Source organism: Sceloporus occidentalis, unplaced genomic scaffold (assembly GCF_023333645.1).
Source record: "Sceloporus occidentalis isolate IW3139 unplaced genomic scaffold, rSceOcc1.0.p SCAF_10, whole genome shotgun sequence".
NCBI classification, from domain to species: Eukaryota; Metazoa; Chordata; class Lepidosauria; order Squamata; family Phrynosomatidae; genus Sceloporus; species Sceloporus occidentalis.
This window is the reverse complement of record NW_028316990.1, coordinates 31058116-31082834: the sequence shown is the minus strand read 5'-3', so window position 1 is coordinate 31082834 and position 24719 is coordinate 31058116. Positions and strand designations below refer to the sequence as shown.

Below are 24719 nucleotides of genomic sequence, written 5' to 3'. Positions count from 1 at the left end.
GGACCCGGCGGGAGGACGGAGAAGCCGCTGCTGTGCTGAACGTGGGGAGCTGTGTGAGGAGGCTCCAGCAGCCATGAGGCGAGACGTCCGCATCCTCCTTCTGGGGGAGGGTAAGGAGGAGGAGGAGAAATGCCTGGGTATTGCAATTCCCAGAATCCACCACTGGATGGGGGATTCTGGGACTTGTTGTTCAAGGGGTGCCTGGAAAGGGGAGGCAACGGACCAGGGAGGAAGGGCAGGGAGGTACCAGTAAGTCACTTTCTGTGGGCTTCTTTGTGTGTTTGGGGGGACTGCAACTCCCAGAATCCACCACCCATTGTCCTGGTTGACTGGGGGATTCTGGGACTTGGACTGCCTGGAAAGGGGAGGAAACAGACCCTGGAATGAGGGGAGGGAGGTTTCAGACCTCCAGAAAAATTAATGTTGGAGGGACTTTGTTTGTGTGGGGACTGCTATTCCCAGAATCCCCCATTTACCATGGAGGATTCTGGGAGTCGTTGTTCAAAGAGTGCAGGGCAGGAAGGGGCCATGGAAAGTGCCATCAACTTTCAGGCATGGAGGTGAAGAGTACAGCATCGGTCCAGAGCTTCAGAAACTAGGTGCTTTTTTGTGGGGCCTACAACTCCCAGAATCCTCCATGGCTTGGGGATTCTGGGAGTTGTTGCTGGGTGAATGTGGGGCAGGAAAGTTCTATGGAAAGCCCTCCTTTCAGGCCTGGAGGAGGAGGACGCAGGCCATGGGGCTATTAGAGTGACTTTTGGGGGAGACTGCAGTTCCCAGAATCCCCAGTTCCCAGAATTCCCATGCCAGGGGATTCTGGGAATTGTTGTTCAATGAATTTTGGACACGAAGCACCCATTGAAATCCCTCTTTTCAGGCATGGAGGGAGAAGATGCAGGCCTTGGGGCTACTAGGGCTACATTTGGGGGACTTTGTATTGGAATGACAACTCCCAGAATCCCCAGGTCAGATCTTAGCATCCCCATGAGTAAGGAATGACTTGAAGGCACACCAGAACAACAACAATAGATGCCCCAAAGAGCTCCTTTGGCTATGAAATTGGTAGGTCTGGCAGCCCAACTAAAAGTGTGTCTTTGGAGGGTCGCGAGGGGTTTGCTGCTACTATTGTGGCTCCGCTGAGCCCTGATGGTCAGTGGTTTAACTTTTTCATTGATTGATTCATGGCAAACAGCTTTTGAAAGCCCATTCAGTTTCAGGACGGATCTGCTATGTTTTGTGTGGATGTGTGAGACAGCAAGAGATGGAGGAAGAATTATAGAGACCCCAAGAAGGGCCCTGATCCAGTCCAACCCCATTTCTGCCATGCAGGAACTCTCAATCAAAGCATCCCCAACAGATGCCCATCCAGCCTCTGTTTAAAGGCCTCTAAGGAAGGAGACTCCACAAGACCCAGCTTATTCCACTGTCGAACAGCTTTTAACTGTCAGGAAGTTCCTCCTAATGTTGAGCTGGAATCTCTTTACTTGGAGCTTGCATCCATTGTTCTGGATCCTGTTCTCTGGAGCAGCAGGAAACAAGCTTGCTCCCTCCTCAATATGTCATCCCTTCATGTATTTAAACAGGGCTGTCTTATCATCTCTTAAACGTCTCTCTTCCAGGCTAAACATCCCCAGCTTCCTGAGTCGTTCCTCATAGGGCCTCATGGTTTCCAGACACTTCACCATTTTAGTCTCCCTCCTTTGGACACGCTTCAGTTTCTCAACATCCTTTTTGAATTGTGGTGTCCAGAACTGGACACAGCATTATTCCAGGTGGGGCCTGACCAAAGCAGAATACAGTGGCACTGTTGTGTCCCTTGATCTTGACACTATGCTTCTTTCCTCCCCAAGTATAGAACTGTATGGAAAGCCAGCATGAAGTAGTGGTTTGACTGTAGGACTGGGAAACTGGCGTTTGATTCCCAACTCAGCCATGAAGCCCACTGGGTGACTTTGGGAAAATCACAACTTTCAGCTTCAGGGGAAAGCATTGTCAAACCTCCCCTGAACAAATCATATATAACACATGTTAAATGTTCAAATAACTGTTGTTACCTATCATCATGTTTTTTCTGTGTTGGCCTTTCTCCAGGCAAGGTCTTGATGGAAGCTATTGCCTATTCTCACTCATAGTAATAAGATCTCTTCTATGAAATCTGAAAGCCTCCTTGAACTGGACTGAATACGCTCAAGGGTTTCCTAGTTGGTGAAGTTGACAGTCTTTATGAACTCTGTATGAAGTTGAACCTTCAGCCAGAGAAAAAAACTGACCTGCCACCAGCTCTCAGCTTACGGGGGATTTGTCTGTCGCGAAGCAGAATTATATCTAAAATTAGGCATGTCTTTCCAAAGGCCAAAACCCTTTGACCAGGAGGGCTTCCCTCTGGCTTGCCCTCTGATGGGAAGGGAGGCTGAATTAGCTCCCTTCCTTATGAAATACAGTGAGCCTTTGGTAGCTGTTGGGCCCCCCATGGATACCAACATCCATAGATGCTGAAGTCTCATTAAATACAATGGCGTAGTAAAACTGTCCCTTATATAAATTGGCAAAATCAGGGTTTGCTTTTTGGAATGAATATATTTTTTAAATTCTTGCAAGCTGTGGATGCTTGAATCCATGGCTAAAAAAATCCATGGATGTGGACAGCTGACTGTAGTGAGTGGAAGAATTGCCAGATCCCTATGAATGGCTTGGAACAGAATTGGGGAATATATGACCCACCAGATGGTGCTGGCCTACAGTTCCTGCCATCCCTCACCTTTGGTTTTCCTGTATGCAAAGGGATCTTTGAGACTAGCTGGAAGGTGGTGGTGGCATGAGTCTAAACTTGAGTCTGTTTCCTCAGATGCATTTGGTGAAGTGGAAAACCCATGGACAGAGCAGTCTTTGTGTGAGAATGTCCATAGGAATGCAGAACTTTGAGGGTATGGAGATGCAGTGACAATGTGGACTTTCCATTTTGGACCTCAGAACAGTGGTCTTTGAACAAAAAGGCCACAAAGAAAGATTGGAAAGAAATGGCAGAATTGGAATATATAACCACTGCTGTCCATCAGCAGTGGTTGGACAGAAACAATGGTTTCCTGGCATGCTGCACACACTGTAGCGCAAGCTAACCCCCCAGTCTCATGGGGGCTCTCGGCCAGTTCATATGTTCTTTTTGGCTCCTACATTGCATTCTAATATTCATATGGTTATCTATTAAGCTTGGCTTTAGGCAACATCTTTACTTTGTCCCCCGATGACCAGACCATTATTAAAACTGAACTTGTCACCTCTGAAACGTGGACATCCAGGCTCAGAGTTGCGCCTAGGAGATTTCAGGGGGGTTGTAACCCCTTCCAGCTCAGGCAAAGTCCCTATTCCCTGATCTGCCTCTCAACTGACCAAGCAAATACATGTTTGGTGTATCAAGTATGTAGCTTGTAAGCTCCCCTCATTGAAAAGAGCCGGTGACAGAAAATACTCTTCTTTGCCCAACGCTGCAGAGAGCAACTGCCAGACAGAATAAGAAATACTAGTTTGAATGGGAAACAAGCTTGAGCAGGTATAAGGGAGTTTCTCTCCTGTCTTTCAGTGCCCATGCATATTTGACCGAAATGTATTTTTGGGGCTGTCCAGCTTAGCCTTATAAGAAATATTGTGTTTGCCTTTATCACAAACTGGCAGCCAGGATGAAAAGCACTTGTCTCTGGAAAGCCTGGTCTGTCTGGAGAAGATGGTAATAATAGCTTTCTGTAAGGTACTACTTTCCCCCCCAAAAAACCTTGTGTTTCTATGTGACCATCTGCACGCACAACTTGCATGTTCCTCATCCTTGTCTTATGCCTTCCTTCCTTGCTGATTCCTCAGGATTTTTGCAGTTGGCTTCATTTTTGGAGAGGAGGCCTCAGGCGTTGGGACAGAGCCATTCTGTCATGTCTGCTCAACTTCTTATTTGCACGTAACCCAAATGTTTCCTCCAGAGAGTCATTGCAAATATGTCTTTGCCTCCAGGAACTCTCTCCTGCCTTTATGGAACTGGAAGGAGACCAAAGGGACAGATTCTTTTTCTTACATTTAAAAGAGCTGGTCTCATTTTGGAAGTGCTGTGGGCCCAGCTCCCTAAAACCTGTACTTGTGGTAATGAAGTGAAAGATGAGTAGGGACTATAGAGTGGAAGTACAAGTGGATTCACCGTGTTTGTAGTTCCCAGTGCACAACTTGTGGAACTTGATGTCTGGTCTACAATTCTATCTTTCATTTGGCTGGGAGTGTAATGGGAGTTCCTAGCTGTGACGATAAGCTTTAAAGCAAAGGTGAGAAACTCTAGATCCTCCAAATGCTTTGGACTACAGTACCCATACACCTTTATCTTGCTGGCTAGGGCTTCAAAGAATAGGAATCCAAATCATGCATGGGTCCAAAAGTTCTCCAAAGTATGAGTGGTATCTGATGAGATCTCAGAACTGAAAGAGATAACATCCTGTGCCTTTATCTTAATAGAGATATTGGGTGATTTTCTAATCCTCTGCTGAGCCCCTTTTCTTTCTACTGTGTTATTATTTTACTTCATTAATTTCTTGGGAATGTGAATGTCATGGTTCCATGGAGTTCACATTGAACGTTGTAATATTCAGAGCCCGATAAAAACAACGGTCAGACAGCCTGTGAAGTCACACTCCTACAAACAATGGAAAAATCAGTGTATCAGCACCAGAAAGTGAAGTTATCCCAGTTTCAAGTTCTAATATAGCCAGTCAGTTCTCAAGCCAGTACATTATTACATTACATTCTCAAGCCAGTACATTATTAAAAGCCAGTTGTATGCTTCCCCTGCAGGGCAGGGATGAGGAATGTGTGGACGTCCAGAAAGATGGATTCCTATCTAGCAAGAGCAGAATTACACAATGCAAAGAACTATGAAAAGCTTGTTTGATGTGCATTATTTAGAGCTTAGAATTGAATTTGTTAGGACTTGCAAGAATGAGCAACCTAGTGCCTCTTCAGGTGTTTGGGATGACAACTGCACTATATTCAACAGCCAAGGAGTGTATGAATTATTGTCCCAAGCGTCTGGAGGGCGCACGCTTGGCTACCCAGTGCTGTGAATTACAAACATCCTTTATCCAAAAAGCTCTAGTGTTTCTGATAGTTATGGTTTTCTAATAGTAATTACTTTCACCTGAGATTCATTTGTACTATTATTTGTAACTAATTGTAAGTATCGAATATCCCACTGATGGAACTGTCTCCTGTGAATTAATCTGGTTTGTCTATCCCACCTTCCCCTCTTGCAGGTAAGGTTTTCTCTGTAACAATGAGAATCACGAAAATGACATACAACATTGGAATTGGAGCTTTGATCCGTATTGACTTAATTTGCCCTTTTAAAACATCCTCAAACCTCCCAAGATTTGTATGTAGAAAATGCAAGGGGGAAAGTGGAGAATCTCATTCCCCTTTTATTTCAGCAAGGGCCGTTTTGCATCACTGTTGTTCTGAGTCCTTCACAGAGAGGGAAAAGGTGGGGTATAAAGCAAAGTTTATACCCACCATCCATTAGCATGCATCTTGCTCACCTCCTCCCTTCTTTCCTTAAATTAACCATGTCTCAGAAAGCAGTGTTAGTTGTTCCACCAGCTCTTCGGGAATCTGTAATACAGTTTAAAACAAACTGTATTTTTCCTAACATGCTGGCTGCAGACAACCTTTTCAAATATTCATAACCTTTAAAAAAAAAAAGAAACCAAACACAGCCAAATGCCTTCTCTTCACTGAGAGCTATTGCTATTCCAAATTCGGGCCTGAGGCGCCTTGTATTATTAATTATCTGAGTTTCACTAAAGATCCATGTGTATATAAGAAGCAATGTATTGGGGGCATTGTGGATTTACATTCTCAACCAAGAAGCTTTTAACTCTCTGGTTTTCCCCTGCCTCACTGCTTTGCTCGGAAAGGTCTGGTTTCATTTTGGGAAAGAGGTGAAACACTTATGTCACATTCGTAATACTACTTGACTCTCCTAAGTGAATGCTGGCAGTGTTTTGCCTGCTTTTCAGCATGTGGTTGATGCAAACCCAGCCGACCCAGACATTTAACTGCCAGCCTACCTGCCCAGGCCATGCACTGTGCCATTGCAGGTTTTCTTATTTAATTCTCTGCTTTTTCTTAAATGGTAGATGTGTTCTTCAACTTTTACCTTTCTTCTCTCTCCAAGCTTCCACAAGTTTTCCTTTTTTACTTCTGGTCCCTTTCACACTGTGCAATTACGGCACTTTAATGCCCTTTTAAATACCATGCATTTATCCCACAGAATCTTGGGATTTATACTTTGGGGAAGCGCTATAACTCTTTGGCAGGAAATTCTAAATCCCTCACCAAGCTACTAATCCCCAAATTCCATAGGATGGCACTATTGCAGTTACAATGAAATTATAGTGCTATATTTGTGTAGTGTGAACGAAACCTCTGTCTCCTCTGTCCTTTTGCCTGGCACAGGGGTGAGTGACTGTGGCCCTCCAGATGCTTTTGTTCTATAATTCATGTCACCCGAGTTAGCATTGCCGATGATAAAAGATATCTGTAGTATGGCTATAGTCTATGAGAGAGATCCCTGGTTAGCTAGGGGAAAGATGGCTGAAACTGGGCAAAGGAGTCTCAAGTTCAAATCTCTTTGCTGTTGTTGTGTGCCTTCAGGTAGCTTCAAATTTATGGTGACCCTAAGAAGAACGTATGACAGGATTTTCTTGGTAATATTTGTACAGATGGCATTTGCTGAGAGAGTCTGCGAGAGTGTGGTTTGCCCAAGGTCACCCATTGGGTTTCCAGGGCTGAGTGAAAATTTGAACCCTGATCTCCTGAAGCCTTAGCCCAGCACTCAAACCACCACACTAAGCTGGCTCTCATTCCTGTACATCCATAAAGATCATTGGATGGCCTTGAGCAAGAATAAACTCCTGTGCGGGGTGATTGTGATGATAAAATGTTAGTTACTGGTACACATCTCTCCTTATCTAAGCACAGCTCCTGTGATAATCTTATTTCTTCTTCCTTTCTCTGTGTCTCACAGCCCAGGTGGGAAAAACCTCGCTGATTATGGCCCTGGTGGGCGAAGAGTTCCCTGAAGAGGTGAGTGGAAGGTGGCTCTTGCCATGAGCGCATCAGTATGAGATCTGCAACTGTAAACGTGTGACTGATATTTTCTAATCAAGATAGTCAAATTTTCCTACCATCACCTCCCTGTCTATCTCAATCTTCTCTGCTCCTTGGTCCACAGTCTGCAAATGCTCTTGCCAGACTGCTCCTTTGCCTACCAAACAGAACCCAGTCCATTGGGTGCCCTGGAGAAGTCCACTGACTTGGTCTGCATCTGCACTACAAAATTAATGCAGTTTGACATCACTTTAACTGCCATTGCTCAATGCTATGGTATCCTGGGATTTTTAATTTGTGAGACTAATCAAAAAGTGGTGTCACACTGTATTATTTCTGCAGTGCAGAAGCAACCTAAGTCCCCTTTATTATCTTGCGTAGTATCAGGAGCTCAAGTATTCAGGCTTCCACATGCAGACTTCTAGTTTTGGAGGTGTGGGGTGCTTCTGACAGATGCAGAAATTCTCCAGGTGGATAGTATCATAGAGCAGCCATCTGGGCAAAGATGACACATCTGAACATCCCTCTTCCTTTCAGGTGCTCACAACCTTTCAGGGACTACCTGGCAATTTTTACAATATGTCATGGCTAAATGAAATGAAACCTTTTCCAAAGCCTTTCAGAGGTTTTGTAGTACATCTCCCATTGTGCCTTAATCCATCCCGCAGAGTATTGGCTGGGACTGATAGAAGAAGGAGACCAGAACATCTGGAGTGGACCAGTTTAGGAAAAGCTGGCTGTGGAACTTCTGTGGTGAAGTGGGTGTTTATGAATGCTGGTAGCAATTAGGGGATAGTTATCATTCCAGACCTTGGGAAATTTACCTTTTTACACACTGCTAGTAGGGAGAGGGTACTGTAGTCCAAAAAAGTAAAATTTTCAAGCTCCTCTCTTGCTCCCTTGTTCATTAGATTTGCAGGAGCATTTGACTGCTGGTTACCATTAGAAACCCTATGCTGGGTTAGATGGACTTTCAGCCTGATTCTTTGCTTTTCCATTGTGTTCCAGCTGCTTTCTGTTTTTCCTAATACCATGGCTGTGCCCATGAGGTTCTTCCGGAGTAGCTGCTACATTCTGTGTATCTGTGTAAGACTTTTAGCCAGTGGCCATCTGTTCCTGTGGTTTCAGCCATAGCTATTCCTGCCATTTGCCTGAGAGCATCAGCAGTTGGCCAAATACCTCCCCCATCCCTTCACATACACACACATGTCCCAAGATGCTGGAAAATGTGGCTTTAATTCCCTTGAAGGGCTGTATTTCCCCTCTGCCTGCCTGTTCCTTGTTCCAAAGTTGGAGCCCTTTATCTGCACAAGCAGATGGTGTCACAGCCTGTCCCCCCAAGTTGACCCCCGTGACCCATGCACGGTCAGTGTAGTAAGTCGCCTAATCAGGCACCGGGATCATTCTAAGTACCTTTCCCTGCTTTGGGCCCAGGCAAGCAGCTTAATGTTTTCTGTCCCTCTTCACATCCCCCCAGCTCTCTACTAGTACACTCACAGTGGTCAGTGAACCAGGTCATGATTTTCAGAGACTTAGGAGACTGCAAGCGGTTGAGGGGATCAACAGGCCAGAAGGGCTCCAGCAGAATGTCATATGGATGGCAGGGATTGCATTTCACACTTTTGTCCTTGTATTCAAGGAACTTGCAATTAGGAGTTGACTCTGTCTCTGCTTTCATTCAGTTTACACATACAGAAGAGATTCTGCCTCTAAATATGAGTCTGTGGGGCAAATGGGGTGTCCCCTTGATGAGACCTAGAGACCTGCGTATACTCCCCAGCGTTGTTCAGGTCCATCAAGGTGAACAGATGAAAACCAATCCATGAGGTAGGGCAGTGGGAGATGGGAAGCCAGATCCTGGCAGCTACCCTGCTGAACAACTAGCCTTTTTGCTTCCATCAGCCATTTCCATTCTACACAACCATCTTATGAATAACTCTTTAACTTTAAGAACTGATATCTGAATTCAGTTCCCCCATAACCCAATCCCTTTTTCTTTTTGTTCAAACTTTAAGGTTGTAGACCCGCCGGCAGGGATTGTGGTGGTGGTGTTGTTCTCTTTCACCAATTTACTGGGATCCCAACCCAAGGTTTTCTTTTCAAGATATATTCAGAGGAGGCTTGCTATTGCCTTACTCTTAGGCTGAGAGAGCGTGACTTGCCCAAGGTTACCAGCTGGCTGAATCCATCCATAGCTGAATAGATATTTGAACCTAAGTCTCCTGGAGTCAAACCACTACACCATATTGGCTTTCACTGCCAGAGATTACTTTGTTTTATTAATTGTATATAATCCACTCTGGCTTCTGCTGTTCTACTTTTAAAAGCAGCAGAAAGGTGCTTTAAATCAATATATAATTGCACAAAATGCATCATTCTCATAATTTTTGGCAGCCTTTTTATTGCTAACCCTTGGCTCTCCTTATATTCTCTATAGCCATTCTTCACCACTTGAAGTATACGTCCCACTCCACCCCTCCGTGTACCTGTTTCCTTATTGTGAGAATGATCTTCTCTCTGTTCCACCCCTCCAGGTGCCGCCTCGTGCAGAAGAAATCACCATCCCAGCAGATGTCACCCCTGAGAAGGTTCCCACCCACATTGTGGACTATTCAGGTAGGTGTTGCAGTTGCCCTAGTTTCATTTTAGTTCTTTTTTTTTCTACCCAAGTGATATTTTTCCAAAAGACCAGATCTTCCTGCATATAGACAGTGAACACATGACATTGAAGGCTTAACACAGCATCCATTTGAGCTGGTATAATATGGGCAGCTTTTCAAACAGTTCAAGATATACTTTAAAAATGACATATCACAGAAGCTGAAATCTGAATTCTGCCATCTTGGTCTACCTTTTCATTCATGCTACATAATGTGTAGATAGATTTTCTTGATACTTCTGAGACTTTCTTACCTGTAGAGGATTGGAAGAGATTTAACAAAACATAAAGCTCTTTGAATGTTGCTGTATCATAGTTACTATACAACGCTAGTCCCTTTATTTTTCATATCTTACCCTTTCTCCTCCAAGAAGCTGAAGAGACCACAGTGGTCCCCTGTCTTACCTTCTTTTTAAACTTAATCTTCCCTGTGAGGTATAGAAATGGTAACTGGCCCAAGGCCAGCCAGTGAGCTTTATGGCTTAGAGAGGATTTGGAACTCAGGTCTCCCTGATTGAATCCAGTGCTGACTGCAACACAACACAGTCTCTCAAGAACCAAAGCTGGGTGATGGAAGTCCGCAGTTACGTACCAGTACAGCCACAATGCTAATGGGTGGCTTTAGTATGAGTGCCCCTTAATAGTCTGGCCTCTGTCAGGTGCCAGGATGTCATTTCCTCTTGCTTCTGTAATCCAAAGATAACTTTGTTTCTGCAATTCCTTGTGTTTCCATACATTCCCCTGGCTTGTAAGATGACTGTACTTTGACAGTATAGCTGAAACATGTTGGATACTTGAGTGTATTTTATAAATACAATGAATTCTGCTTCACTCATCTTTATTACTAATACTGTTTTCTTCCTTGTCATGTCATGAAACAGAACATCCTACCACTTAAGCATCCCCAGTGGACAGTTTGCTTATCTTGTCTTGGTGATCTTTGAAGAAGGAGATTTCCCAATCTACTTAAGCAGCTTACTCCACTGGGAAAATGCTCTTGCAATTACAAAAGTTTTGCTTACACTTTAAGTCTACCCTTTATAACTTACAAAGACATTGATGATTGTTCTAAACAGTGAGGAGGCAGGTTTGGGGGCTGGGGCAGATCTCCTTACCTTCAGTACAAACTATGCAGCATTCTGATTTCTGAAATTTAAATGAAGGTGAGAAAGAGTAGTCTTTTCCCCAAACTGTGTAGATTCTGCAGTGAGTGAGCCTAGATTTGAACTCAGGTTTCCCATGCCTTGGATCACATAAATCATGAATGCTGTTTGTATATCTTTGTGAGCAGTTTTTTGTGTTGTATGAGGGACCAGGCTGCCAAAATGTACAAACCTTTTCTTCCCCTTTTAGAGTCAGAGCAGACAGAAGAGGAACTACAAGAGGAGATCGCCAAGGTGAGCAAGAAAAGCATGGGAATGCAGTTTTTAAAAGCTCCCACATCCCCCCGGGCCTATTATACCCCCCTCCCTCACACACATGCTGAGTTCTGAATTTTGCTCCTAAAGCTCAGGTGCAACAGCAGACCACTCTCCGAGAGAGGGCATCTTCGGATTAGCATTATCAGTTTTGTTAAAAGTTTGTATAATCCTTTGCTTGCTTGTAAGCCACTGTATGTGGCTTAACTTGGTGGGCTAAATCAGACCCCAGCAAAAAGGAAAGGGGGAAGGGTGGTGTGTATTACTGTTGAGGGACTCACAATGCACCCAGAATGTCTACTTCCTTTACATTCATTGGGAGAAGCATGGCATCTTCTTATCTGCTGTCTGGAGCAGAGCTTGGAAAATGATCTCCTGGCTAGCAAGGCCACTGGTCTTGCAGGCTTGGATATTCTGAAAATTGGAGTTAAAAATGCAACATTTCCATGCTCTGCAAGGTACATTGGTCTGTGTGTTGGGTGGGGGGAGAGCAGTAGGCACCAGGGGATGTGGAAGCTGTGTGAAAATCCTTTCGCCATTGGATTTTGTACTGAGAAAGGTGGGATATAAATTGATCAGACAAACAAATAAATACATTGGAGGTTGGTGTTCCACTTTGAGCCTCACACTCCATCTTTGGAGCACATGAGCAAGCCTGATCCAAAGTGAGCACCATTGGGCCACCTCAGACTTGCCTAACAGTGCTCTGTATTACTCCTTTCTACCATTTGAATTTCTCACAATACTCCTGGAAGGAGGCTTCATCAAGACTGTTGTGGAATTAATTTGGCCTCTGAACTCAGGCTTCCAATGATGCTCAGAGTGCCAGACCACCATTTCATATATATTTTTAGTAGGCAGGACCCAAGGCAGATTGTGGTGCCTGCTTTAGGATGCCAGGTGGATGCTCACTCTGGACAGGTCTGGTTTTCCCTGTCAAAACGAGTTTGGTTTACGTGCTTGCATTACCTGTTGAGTAACATTCTCTGTCGAGCTGAGATAACCATGTGGACCATATGGAACAACATAACCACTCTTTATACTAAAGGGGGCTTGTCAGTCCACTTAGCCCAGATATGGATGATAGGAAGCAAATGGCCCCTGCTTAGTACTTGGTGGGAGACTGTCAAACGAATGCCAGGTGCTATATTTCAGGCAATATTCCTTGGCTAAGAAAACCCTATGAAATTAATAGAAGTCACCACAAGTGGATAGGTGGTTTGGAAGCACTTACAAATGCTCCCAACTTCTTCGTAAGCTGATATGTCAAGGATTTTACTTGGTAGGCAGGTGCTCTCCCTGAGAGCAGGAGAGCCTCCTTCACCTCCTTATCCCCAGCAATTGTGTCTACATACGAGGCTTAGCACAGCCTTGCCAAATCCTATCTAAAACCTTGTATGTTTGGGAGATTAAGCGATAAACCCGCTTCCCAAAGGGACGGTGATCCCACCATCTGCTTTGCCGTTGGCACCATCTGAGCTGAAGCGATGGTCGGAACTGAGTAGAGTGCTGAGCGTAGGCAGAGAAACAGGCAGAGGCTCTGCAAAAGCCAGGGAGGGAGGGAGGGGGGTCAGATCTTTCCCTTTTTAAAAAAGAGAGGCCCTTTCCTGACCCTCTTATGATCTGAAATTGCAGTCTATTGAGTCAGCTAGTTCATCTAATTAGCAGAATCAAGCAGTGAAGATTAATTTGGAGCTTATTGGTTCCTACATGTGGGACCCAGTAAACTACTTCTCTCAACTGCGGAGAAGGAGGAGTATGCAAGCCATGGAGCAGCCACTGAGAAGACTTTCTTCTATGTCCTCACCATATCAGCCTGAAATGGTGGCAGGACTGAGAGAAAGCCCTCCTCTGTAGATCTTAATACTCTAGTAGGTTTGTATGAAAGAGAAGCAATTGAGCACAAAGTATTTGTCCCTGACACTGCAGGGAGACAGGTCTGTTCCTCTCATGTGATATCTTTATTTTATTTTATTTAGATGGTCTGATGTAATCCATTGCAGTAGTTATCCATTTTTGTTTCTGTATATTGCTAAAAGCCCTGTATTCCTTTGATCCCTTACAGGCAAATGTGGTCTGCATGGTGTATGACGTCACAGAGGAGTCCACCATTGACAAGGTAAATGCTGTCTTTGTGTGTTGTGTTCCTTCGAGTCATTTCCGACTTATGGTGACTGCATGGCCTTTTGCATGAGCTGCTCCTCGTTCCCCATAACATGGCAAACATGGTGGTGCCATCTCATACTGTCTTCTTCATGACCCATCTGCAGCAGTCTCAGTCTTAAAAGCAGGAGAACATCTCACTTAAGGATGAATGGGAATTTTGAGATCACTTTCAAGAAGATTTTACCCAAATTCTAAGATATCTCCATAATTGGGGTGGAAAGAGCCTGAGATTTTAGAATAAGAGAGAAATCCAGACTGACAGATTCATTCAACCAGGCCCGGGACTTTAAATCTTTGTATATTTAGCCATGATTGCGGTGTTGAATTAAGATTGCCACTTCTTTTTTTCTGGCAGGCTTCTCATCTTTAATGCCTGTCTTCCAGTCTATCCTTTTCATGCTGAGCATGGTGAAACGGTTTAGATTTACCCAGCACAAATTACTTAAAAGTGTCATTTTCAGCTTCTGCTGATCTGCAGATTCCTTCCTATTTGAGACATACAGTGTCTGCGATAAAGACAAAAATCAAATGCGGGAGCAAGTGAAACTGAGAACTTACCTTGGCTTTGTTTTGCTGATCTTCAAGCACCAGTTTCAGATGTGTCTGCTTTCCTCTGGTACTCACAGCAATCTGGATGGCATGGCTTGATTCTGAATGACTTGGCTTCTCTTTGTCCTGCAGGAGGAGGTCTAGAAAACAAACCTTACAGAGCTGAGTATATTTAGTTTGGAGAAGAGAAGACTGATAGGCTTGATAGCCATATTGATAGAGACTTGATAGCCATAGATATCTAAGGGGTGTCCTGTAGATAGAAGGTGGAGTGAGTTAGAACAGGAACCAATTGATTCAAATTGGAAGAAAAGTGATTCCATCTAAAGACTAGGACAAATTTCAGCTGTTTCCCTGTGGAATGGACTGCCTTGGAAGGGGATGAACTTGCCTTTGGAGGTGTTGGATGATCATCTTTCAGTCATATTTTATCTATGATTTCTTGAATGGAGCTTTGTCATGCTGGGGCATGACAAAAATCCTCTCCCCACATACTGTGAGTTACATCACTCTGTCCATGAGCTCTCCCCTAATTTTAACACTATTGTATTAATTACTTTTTAAATTCTGATTATTTAATTGTAGTTTTAGTACTGGGATGGGGGGTTGGGAAGGGGCTAATTCTTGATTTTACTGTATTTCATATGTGTTTTTATTACTGTAACCCGCCCAAATTCTTTGTGATTGGGCAGGCTATAAATATATGATGATGATGATGATGATGATGATGATGATGATGATGATGATGATGTGTCTGGAGAGTGCTCAAGTCAATTTAATGTTTTTGTTTTATATTTCAGATTCGGACAAAATGGATTCCAATGGTGAACGGTGGAGCTGAAAAGTGTTCTAGGTACTATAACATCCAATGGAATGGGATATTCTGGGCCAAATCTTATAGATTGCTTACACTGGCATGGCCTCTGGTTTTGCCAGTTTAAGCACTTTTGAAGACTTAGCAGATAGAGGTGTCTTGTATAGAAGGTCAGTTGGAGTCTCCTGGATGAAGATCTGTTTCCCCACCTTCTAATTGGTCATGGGACAAACACAGAGATGCCCTAAGTGTTCTTGCACACCAAAGAATGAAGAAGCAGATTTCACCCTTGCTGGAGGACATTGACTTGAGTCTCATCTCCAAGTTATCTTATTATGTATATGCAAATATTCCAAAATATGGGGGGGGGGGGGGGGGGATGGAATCCAAGACAATTTTGGTCCCAAGCATTTTGAATAAGGGAGACGCAACCTGTAATTCTGTATAGGAACTATTTCAGTACTTCCATACATCATTATATGAGTCAGTCCTCAGTTAGACAAGGCAAATGAAAATGTAAATCTTCTGAATTTGTATTCCTGCCTCCTTTTTTCCCTCTGATTGGAGAGTTTGATTTTCTTTGGTATAGCCTGGCTATAACCACCAGCCAGGCTATACCAATTTCAAAATATTATTTTGCTCTATTTTAGCCACTTTTACCATTTCAAAATATTATTTTGCTCTATTTTAGGATCCCCATCATCCTTGTGGGAAATAAGTCCGACTTGCAGACTGGAAGCTCTATGGAAACCATCCTGCCCATCATGAACCAGTTCTCAGAGATTGAGACCTGTGTAGAGGTTCGAAACTACTTCTGAATTGGGTGGGGGGGAGCTTCAGTAACCCTCAAAGGCCTTCCCCATATTAGTGCACTCCCAATGTGTTAGGCTTCAACACCATGTGCTTAACCTATGAAATTCGCTGCCACAAGATTTAGGCCACTGGCTTACCTAACTTTTAAAAGGTTGATGACGGAGAAGTCTTTCAGCGGCTATTAGCCCTGACTGCTAAGTAAAATTTGGAACAGTGATTTTTTTTCATTACAACTGGCCATTCTTGCTGGGGGATTCTGGGTGTTCTAATCCAAAAAGTCACTTTTTGACAATCTGACCAGCTACTAAGTGGAACCTCCATGTCCAGACATCGATATGTATTAGTGATTGTCAACTGCTGCAGGGTAAAAGTAGAAAAAGTCTTAATATAAGGATAGAGAGAGATGTTTAGCGTGTGTTTGGAATTCCCAGGGGCACCTGGTTTCTTCCTGTGGGTAGCAGGATAATGAATCATTGTTCTGATCTGGCAAGGGTGCCCTTTAGGCTTTTATGACACTTCACGTCTGCTGTCTGTGTCCCAAATGCCATGTATAATCATCTTGAAGCATTCCTCCAGCTGTTCAAATGAGTTGGAGTAACACATCTTCCCTGTCAACCCTCCCACACTGCCACCCCAAGAAATGCTGGGAATTGTAATTCTGTGAGACATGGCTGCATCTGAAGGAGTGCACAGAGAAATTTTGTCCACAGCAGACATGACGTTTACCTTGTCAGGTGATTATTGCTTCTAGTCCAAGGGTGGGCAACAACTTTTGGATTGCATTTCACAGCATCCCTCTCTGTTCTATACTGACTAGGACTGATGGGAATATCAAAACAAATCTAAAGGGTCACAGTTCCCCTGTTCTAGTCCAGGCCATCCTCTGTGGCTTGCATGAACATTGTATCTTCAAGCATTCCTTGCACTGTGTGTGCTTTATTTATCAAGCAGTCCTGTCTGACTCTATTCTCAAGTCACCTTCTCTCTTTCTGCACCAGTGTTCGGCAAAGAACTTGAAGAATATCTCAGAGCTTTTTTATTATGCTCAGAAAGCAGTTCTGCACCCAACGGCTCCTCTGTATGACCCAGAGGAGAAACAGGTAGGATGCTGTCATATCAGAGCCAGAACCAGAACCATTGCATGTATGTACAAAGTCAAAACTGTGAGCTAAGAGACAGTGGCTTTTCCATAGCCATCCTATAAATTGGATTTGTATCCACATTTTGAATCCACATTTCCTTCAGTTCCAACCAAAAGATCAAGCCACTCTACGTTGCTCATAGGTCAGAGTGGGCAATTTAAATGGATCTGAGGATTGCACCTCCAAGCAGGATCCACTATAGGCAATGCCACTTCCAAATCGGAAGTGTTTGGTAGCCCACCTCTGTTTTTCTTTCCTTCTTTTGGCATAACAGGGCATAAAGGCACATCTTGGTTTGAATGATAATTGGTCTTCATGAGTACAATTATTGTATTCTTTTTGGTAGAATTCAGAGATATAGCCATGTTAGTCTCTAGAATCAGTACGTAGAGAGATCTTGTAGCACTTTTGAGACTAACTGAAAGAAAGAAATTGGCAGCATGAACTTTCATAGACTTTAGTCTACTAAATGCATCTGAGGAAGTAGAGGGTTTTGTTTTTTTAAGGGCAGGGATGAGCAAAGTGCAGCTTAGGGTCTGGCTGTGGCACCCAGTGCCCACAATGGGTCATATAACTTCTTTGTCTCCAAATATCCTTTAGATGATGTGGGATTATTTTCGTCATGCTCCTCCCCTGGCCAATTGAGGTCCAAGACTGGCCTTTTTTAAAAAAAGAGGCAATGACTTCCACATGCATCCTGTTAAAAGGGCTTTTCTGGACCCAGGGAACCTAAAAACATAGTTACCATGCCCTAAGTGCTCCCTATAGGGCATTTGAGGGAGAGATAATGTTGTTGTTTTTAGTTGGGTGCAGCCCTCCAATATCTCCTAGGGGCTAAGGCTAACCCCTGGTCTTCCACTGTTGCCTACACCTGGGTAGAGGATGTTGGGGATTGTGGAATCTCCATCTTGCCCATCTCTGCCCTGGATGGTTTTGCTAGTGGCTCTGAACTGTTCTCTTTCTCTGCTACTGAATTCATTGGGTAGGATAGTATGCTTTGCATGGCCTACTTTTAAACCTCACACCTTCCCTTTTTTCTCTCTCTACACCACCGCCACAGCTGAGACCAGCGTGCACTCGAGCACTCACTCGGATTTTCAATATGTCTGACCAAGATAACAACCAGATCCTAAGTGACGAAGAGCTGAACTATTTCCAGGTGCGTTTCCAGCTTAACATACTGGGGGCTGGAATGGGGAAAGGCAGCTGAAAATCAGCCTGATTCCTCAGAATCTCTCTTTGCAATGATGGATCCGGCAGAGCTTCTTGGTATTGGTATCTGTAGCTTCGGTCTTTTTAAAAGGGGAACTTTTAGGCCTTAAACACTTGGAGTGGAAATGTGCACACAAGTGCCTCTTAAAGGCTGGATGAAACCAGCTTCAGCTTCTGGTGAATGCTTTGTTTCTTTGTTTTTAGCAAAATGTGTTTTTAAAATTTGTAAACAATGGCTGCTGGAATTTCAGGAGCTGGCTGGTTGAATAAGACTGATGGTGAGGGGCACAATTTGGGTATTATCGGTGCCCTGCATTCTTTTTTGTCCCTCACTATCACAATTATGCCATTATAATTATCCCATTCTAAACAAAGCAGTGCTAGACAGCTCCAGAAGATCTTAACAGTGACACTTTGCTGTCTTTTTGGTACAGGTTGAGTCTTCCTTATCCAAAATATTCCAAAATTGTCCATATGAGTAGCTGAGATAGTGACACTTTTGCTTTCTGATGGTCCACTGTACCCAAACTTTATTGCAAGTACAAAATGATTAAAAATATTGTGTATAAAATTACCTTCAGGCTATGTGTATAGGGCAGTGATGGTGAACCTTTTACAGACCGAGTGCCCAAACTGCAACCCAGACCCCACTTATTTATTGAAAAGCGCCACGTCCCTCTGGCTTTCTAATAAGAAACTCTGGCAAACTCTGCTCGGGCGACAGCATGTGTGCCCACAGAGAGGGCTCTGAGTGCCACTTCTGGCACGCGTGCCATAGGTTCGCCATCACTGGTATAGGGTATATACAAAGCATAAATGAATTTCATATTTAGACTTGGGTCCCATCTCCAAGGTACCTCATTATGTATATGGAAATAGAATAAAATCCAAAAAATCTCTAAAATCTAAAACTCTTCTGGTCCCAAGCATTTCAGATAATGGAGACCCAACCTGTACCTATAAGGACAATATTGTCTAAAAATCATATTGTAAAACTCTATATTCTTGTTCTTTTAAACTGTATTGCTTACGTCTGCTTGGTAAAGTGAGGTTTTCCTTTGTCAGTGTTTCGTGGCATTAAAAATAGACAGCAAAGGTGTTTTTTTACCCTGAAGATTTTAAACAAACCTTCTCCCCAAACCACCACTCAGACTTTTTCTCTAGGCAAGGATTTATTCTACTGTGGTTTCAGTTCACATAATCTGTTCTTGCCGTCTTAATTCTCAAGGCAGATTTACCCTGTCAGCCTCTGAGCATTGTCCTTGACTAAGAACAAAATTTATTTTACTTTTGCTTTTTAATGCAGGGGGAAAAGATCTTGGGTCTTAAAGGTTTGAGTACCTTGACAAAATATCTGGTCTAGTTGAAAAGACACAGTCTCACGTATCCTGTTTCAAAGGGTCTTGTTCAGTTATTATGTATTGGACAGTTGGAAAAAAACATCTCTATACTTGGCTGAAGATTATTGAAGGTCAGGAAATAGGACCTGTTAGGCCTAAAGTGGGCATCCTTTGGCTTTACAGGACAAATCATAGAAATTCCAACTAGCATGGCCACTAATAAGAAAATAAGGGTATTGTCATCTAAAACCTCAGGAGGATCAAAGATTCACCATCCCTTTTCTAAAAGATTGGCTATTAGTCAGTTGACTATCCTGAAACCCCCTTTCCCTAATAACCTTTGCTATTGTTGTATCTTCATGGACCTCATTGGCTTCCAAACCATTTTTCTGATGTGTCAAACTGCATTAATGTAGTTTAGTGTAGCTGTCCCCTTCTACATCCTTTGGCCCCTTGATTTGTATTTGTGAATGATATCTTCTGTTTCTGTTGATGACATTGGGATTCATCCTGCACCCTTGAATAAGCAAGAGAAGGAGATACCTTGTTTTTGTTTTCTTCAGGAAACTGTGTGTTGGATTCCACAGTTGCACGAAACATGATGCTTTATTTTTAGAGTAATAGCAGTGATTCAGTATTGGAAGGAATGTCGAGGACGGAGCAAGCTTGTTTGCTGCTACTCCAGAGACTAGGACCTGGTGCAGTGGATTCAAACTATAAGAAAAGAGATTCTACCTAAACATTAGGGAGAACATCCTGTCAGTAAGAGCTGTTCAACAGTAGAAGAGTGTGGTGGAGTCTCCTTCTTTGGAGGTTTTTAAATGGAGGCTGGATGGCCATCTGTTGGGAGTACAGTGCACCCTTTTCTTACACAGGGGATCCATTCCGGACCCCCACCCCCACCCCCACCCCCTGCATAAAAAAAAGTGTATGCTCGAGCCCCGTTGAAAGTAATGGGGCTTGTGCATGTGGCGGTGGCACGGCAGCGCACACGCACCTCAGGCGTGCACCCTATTCAACTAAATGGGACGTGCCACCCCGCGTGCTCCCACATGGCTCCCTCACAGCTTTCCGCATATGCTGCAAGCCACATATAGTGCGTCCGCGTATAACACGGGCACACTGTACTTTGATTGTGTTTTTGTGCATGGCAGAATGGAGTTGGACTGGATGACCCTTGGGGTCTTTCCTACTCTTTTTTTGATTTTATGGTTCTCCTTGTTCTTATTGGCTTCCTTGTTTCTCTTGGGAAGTAGAAGTCCTGCTTTGGAAACCCATTAGCCCCTCAAGCTCTAGAAGATGTGAAAATGGTGGTCTGGAAGAACACGACAGATGGGGTCCAGGACAACGGCCTGACGCTCAATGGTAACTATAGCAGAGAGCTCCTCCACGTCTGGCCCAGGGGGCTGATCTCAGAATTCTTGGCGGATGAGAAAGAGGGATGACAGCTGAGCGACACTGTATGTCTAGCCCAAGGCTGTGCTTTGATGCTATGGCTGTTCATCCAGTTAGACCCTACCCCTAAGGGCACCAGTGCTGCTGCTTTGAAACCGGCTGTGTCCTTTAACTTGAAAAGTCGTGTTGCTAGAATACACTTCTACTTTAATAGACATTCCTTGTTCCCTGTTGCCGCTCTGTGTGGATTTCATCCTGTTTCAATAACCCTGGGAGCAACGTACCAGTTTCACTGAGAGAACAAAGGCAAATGATGGGGGAAAGTAAGGGAGCTGCACTGGGAGAGAAGCCGGGATGTGAATCGGGGAAAGTTCCTTGAATAAAATAATTTATAGGAGCATTTGAGGTTAAATCAATACTGCAAAACAGAGTCTTCTATGCATGATGCCTCCAAGCTGGGAATTCAAGCTGCAGAAATTATACACATGCCCCAGTTACAACATGTTGCTGTTAAAGAGCAAAGGCCAGTCTATGCAGCTAGTGGGTGTGTACCGGTTTTATTTTTTTTAAATCCAATTTTTTTAGTGTAACCCTTTTTTTATTTTGTGTTTGTTTGTTTAAAACAGGTAATTTTTTCATTTATGTTTCAATGAAAAAAACCTAAACTTGCTTATTAATATTGTGCAACATTATTTTATGTTTTAGTAAACTTGATCAAGCAAGTTTTAATGCTTTCTAACATTAATAATCCAAAGGCTTTGATATGATGCACATCTGTCAATAAGACGTCCATTTTTTACTGCTTATTATTCCTATTAAATATGTCAAATATGTAGAATATGCATTATAAAAGGAGCCAGTGTGGTGTAGTGATTTGAGTGTTGGACTGTGACTCTGGGGACCAGGGTTTGAATCCTAGCTCAGCCATGTAAACCCAGTGGGTGACCTTGGGCAAGTCACAGTCTCTCAGCCTCAGAGGAATGCAATGGCGAATCCCCTCTGGAGAAACTTGCCAAGAAAACCCCATGATAGGTTCACTTTAGGGCTGCCATTAGTCGAAAACTATTTGAAGTCAAACAACAACAATACATAACAAAACATACAAAGTACTCTCAGAGTTGTTTTGGTTGAACTCAGGTTAATGGAAGGATTTATTTCTGATTGTCATTTTGTACACTACAAATTAAAGTGATTAAAAAGAAGCAACTGACACTGGATACTGGTCTAGCAACGAACAACTCCCAATACACTGTTAAAGACTTTAAAGTTAAAGACTGTTTTAAATTCAGACAGTCCTTGTTGTTTTAGCAAGAAGGTTGGGAAATAGTAATAATAACCAGACCTGAGAATGTTCCATTTGGAGCAGTTCTGTTGTAGCTTTTTGTTACTGTACATTCATGCTTGGATCTGATATTCCTCTCCTCTTATCCAGGATTCCTGTTCCTCAATACTCTCTTTATCCAGCGAGGACGACATGAAACCACATGGACCATCCTACGCCGCTTTGGCTATGATGATGCACTAGAACTGATGGATGACTATCTCTGCCCACCGTGAGTAGATCATGTCCCTTTTAGATTGTTTGGGAGGAAGGAAATGATATTACTGATATATGAAACTATGGAAAAGAAAGATTTTGAACCCTAATGAACTGCTTTTCTTACCATTGTGATTTTCTCCAAATTCAGTCAGCCAGGCTGGCTGGGGCTGATATGTTCCAGAACATCCAGAAGAATCAAGTTGAGAAAGATTAAGCAAGCTTTGCATACTAACATTCCTAAGGTGTATATGATTTTGAATGAGAACTGTCATGGTGGAGTGTTTTTAGTGCTGGACTATGACCCTAGAGGTCAGTTCCCCGCTCTGCCACCGTGTAACCTTGGGCAAGTCACACACTCTCAATCCCAAAAAAACCCCTGATAGGTCCACCTTAGGGTCACCATAAGTTGGAAATGACTTGAAGGTGCATAACAACATCGTTTTCTACCTGTCTAGAGTTTCCCTTATGGCGGGTCACAGTCACATGTTTTACAGAGGGATTGTATCAACCCACTCAAGTAATCAGTGACTGAAAAAAGACCATGAAGACTGCGGGAGTCTCTGAGTTCTCCTTGTAAGATCCTGCCTTGACCTGGGTAACTTGCCTTTTTTCAGGATCCAGGTGCCTCACGACTGCTCCACAGAACTCAACCACTTTGCCTACCAGTTTCTGCAGAGGATGTTTGAGAAGCATGACAAGGTGAGCTTCATAGTGGCACAAGCAATGATAGAGACAATCCTTTGCAAGTCAGTGTGTCTCTCCCAGTTCAGCATTCTTTAAATCCGGCTGAATAAAACTATCATGGCCCCTGTTAAGCCATTTGCATCTTGCTGCTTTTCCCTTTGTGCATATTCACCACCTATAATAACCTATAGACTGTTGTGTAGCTGAGCATATAAGAACTGTTTGCTGCATAGTTCTGGAAATACAGTTCTGATACTCCCCCAACTGGCATGGCCATCTTGGCTGCTGGATTATGGGAGCTGTGGTCCAGAAAAGTAACCTTTCCAGACTCTGACTGAATCTTCCAAAGTGTCCTGTCTGGTCCCACATCCTGGTTCCAGTGGAGGCCAGAGAAAGATTTCCAGAAAGCTCCCAGTGGAATTCGAAGGCAGCCCTTTGGTTCTCATTCTTGTCCACTGATCCTTGAAGCTGCACTACCTCTGAACTAGCAAGTCTCATTTTGGACTTAGTATCTGTACAGATAAAAACAGATATGCAGCCATCCATAAATCATCACTGCACCCATAATCTATAGCTCCTGGTCGCACATCCTTTGCCCTACAGACTCCCTCTGCAACTACAGGGCAAGTGATAATAGAAGAAACCTCTGAAAAAAGGAGACAAACTCTGCACTGCTATTAATCCAGAAGCCTGGCCAGACTGATGTTTCTCTTAATGGCAATGAGAGAGAAAGTACAGCCTCTGATGGTTAGGCCTTGATCTTTGATTGGGGCAATAATGGTAGCAAGAGGTGAGATAAATGCAGGATGCTGGTTAGCTGCCATTTCTTTCCCCTGCTTATCTCTAGGACCATGATGGAGCCCTCTCCCCTGCCGAGCTGCAGAGCTTCTTTAACGTGTTCCCCTATGTGCCCTGGGGTCCTGAGCTCTACCACACGGTATGCACCACTGATAAAGGCCTGCTTTCCCTGCATGGATTCCTCTGCCAGTGGACGTAAGCGCAGCCCCTCTCTGCCTTCCCTCCTTAAAACCAGTTTGCTTCATGCTTGGTGAGCTCCTCCCTTGTTCTCTGTAACGGGCAGCCTTCTGTGTGTTCGGATTTTCCTAGGCTGGTTGCCTATCTGGACGTACATCGCTGCCTGGAGCATCTGGGCTACCTGGGTTACCCCATCTTCTCTGAACAGGACTCACAGGTTCACGCTGTCACAGGTGGGTCATCTCACTTCTGCTTTTCAAACCTCAAACACCCTTGAAGACAGGGCAGGGGGTACTGTCGTGGAACAATGGCAGATTTTGTCCTCTCTGCTGCCACCCAAGCCTCTGCTTCTGAGTTCAATACTGGGAAGACTGGGAGTAATCTGTCACCTTTGGAAATGAAGGGGTGTCAAATAAACAATCTGCCTGCATAGATAACAGTAGCTTGTTTGCAGAGACTTTCCAGTCACAGACAGAAGGAAAGGGAAGCACCATAAACACAATTTTCTCATTTCCCACTTTCCCTTCCTGCTTTCTTCTGCTCCAGTTACACGGGAGAAAAGGATTGATTTGGAGAAGGGCCAAACCCATCGGAATGTTTTCCTCTGCAAAGTGGTTGGATCCCGAGGTGCTGGCAAATCTGCATTCCTGCAGGCCTTCCTTGGGAAGACCTTGGCTGTGAGTGAACAGGATTCTCCCCTTGCCTTTTGTTCAACCCTCCTTCATTTTCATCCTATCGTGTGGTGATTCCGAAAAGGCAGACAAAATCATGGAAGGGAAGTCTGAATGAGAGAGGGGGAGTTGTAAGGAAATCTCTGCATTCAGTTTTCTCATTCATTTCTGGCTTTTTGCAAATGCAAATTCAGTGTGATCCTTGAC

General features: G+C 43.7%; 1 protein-coding gene across 1 annotated transcript in view; it reads left to right on the top strand.

Moving 5' to 3' along the window:
* Nucleotides 1–24719, top strand: part of LOC149306333 (mitochondrial Rho GTPase 2) — a 34923-nt gene continuing 10204 nt past the window's right edge. Inside the window, exons 1-15 of the mRNA XM_089539862.1 lie at nucleotides 1–110; nucleotides 7052–7110; nucleotides 9669–9750; nucleotides 11147–11190; nucleotides 13277–13330; nucleotides 14727–14779; nucleotides 15432–15540; nucleotides 16552–16653; nucleotides 17756–17854; nucleotides 20504–20612; nucleotides 22075–22195; nucleotides 22797–22881; nucleotides 23714–23859; nucleotides 23974–24074; nucleotides 24388–24518. Coding sequence (XP_089395988.1) covers nucleotides 74–110; nucleotides 7052–7110; nucleotides 9669–9750; nucleotides 11147–11190; nucleotides 13277–13330; nucleotides 14727–14779; nucleotides 15432–15540; nucleotides 16552–16653; nucleotides 17756–17854; nucleotides 20504–20612; nucleotides 22075–22195; nucleotides 22797–22881; nucleotides 23714–23859; nucleotides 23974–24074; nucleotides 24388–24518 — 1332 coding nt within the window. The 5' untranslated portion in view covers nucleotides 1–73. The remainder of the gene's footprint in view (nucleotides 111–7051; nucleotides 7111–9668; nucleotides 9751–11146; nucleotides 11191–13276; nucleotides 13331–14726; nucleotides 14780–15431; nucleotides 15541–16551; nucleotides 16654–17755; nucleotides 17855–20503; nucleotides 20613–22074; nucleotides 22196–22796; nucleotides 22882–23713; nucleotides 23860–23973; nucleotides 24075–24387; nucleotides 24519–24719) is intronic.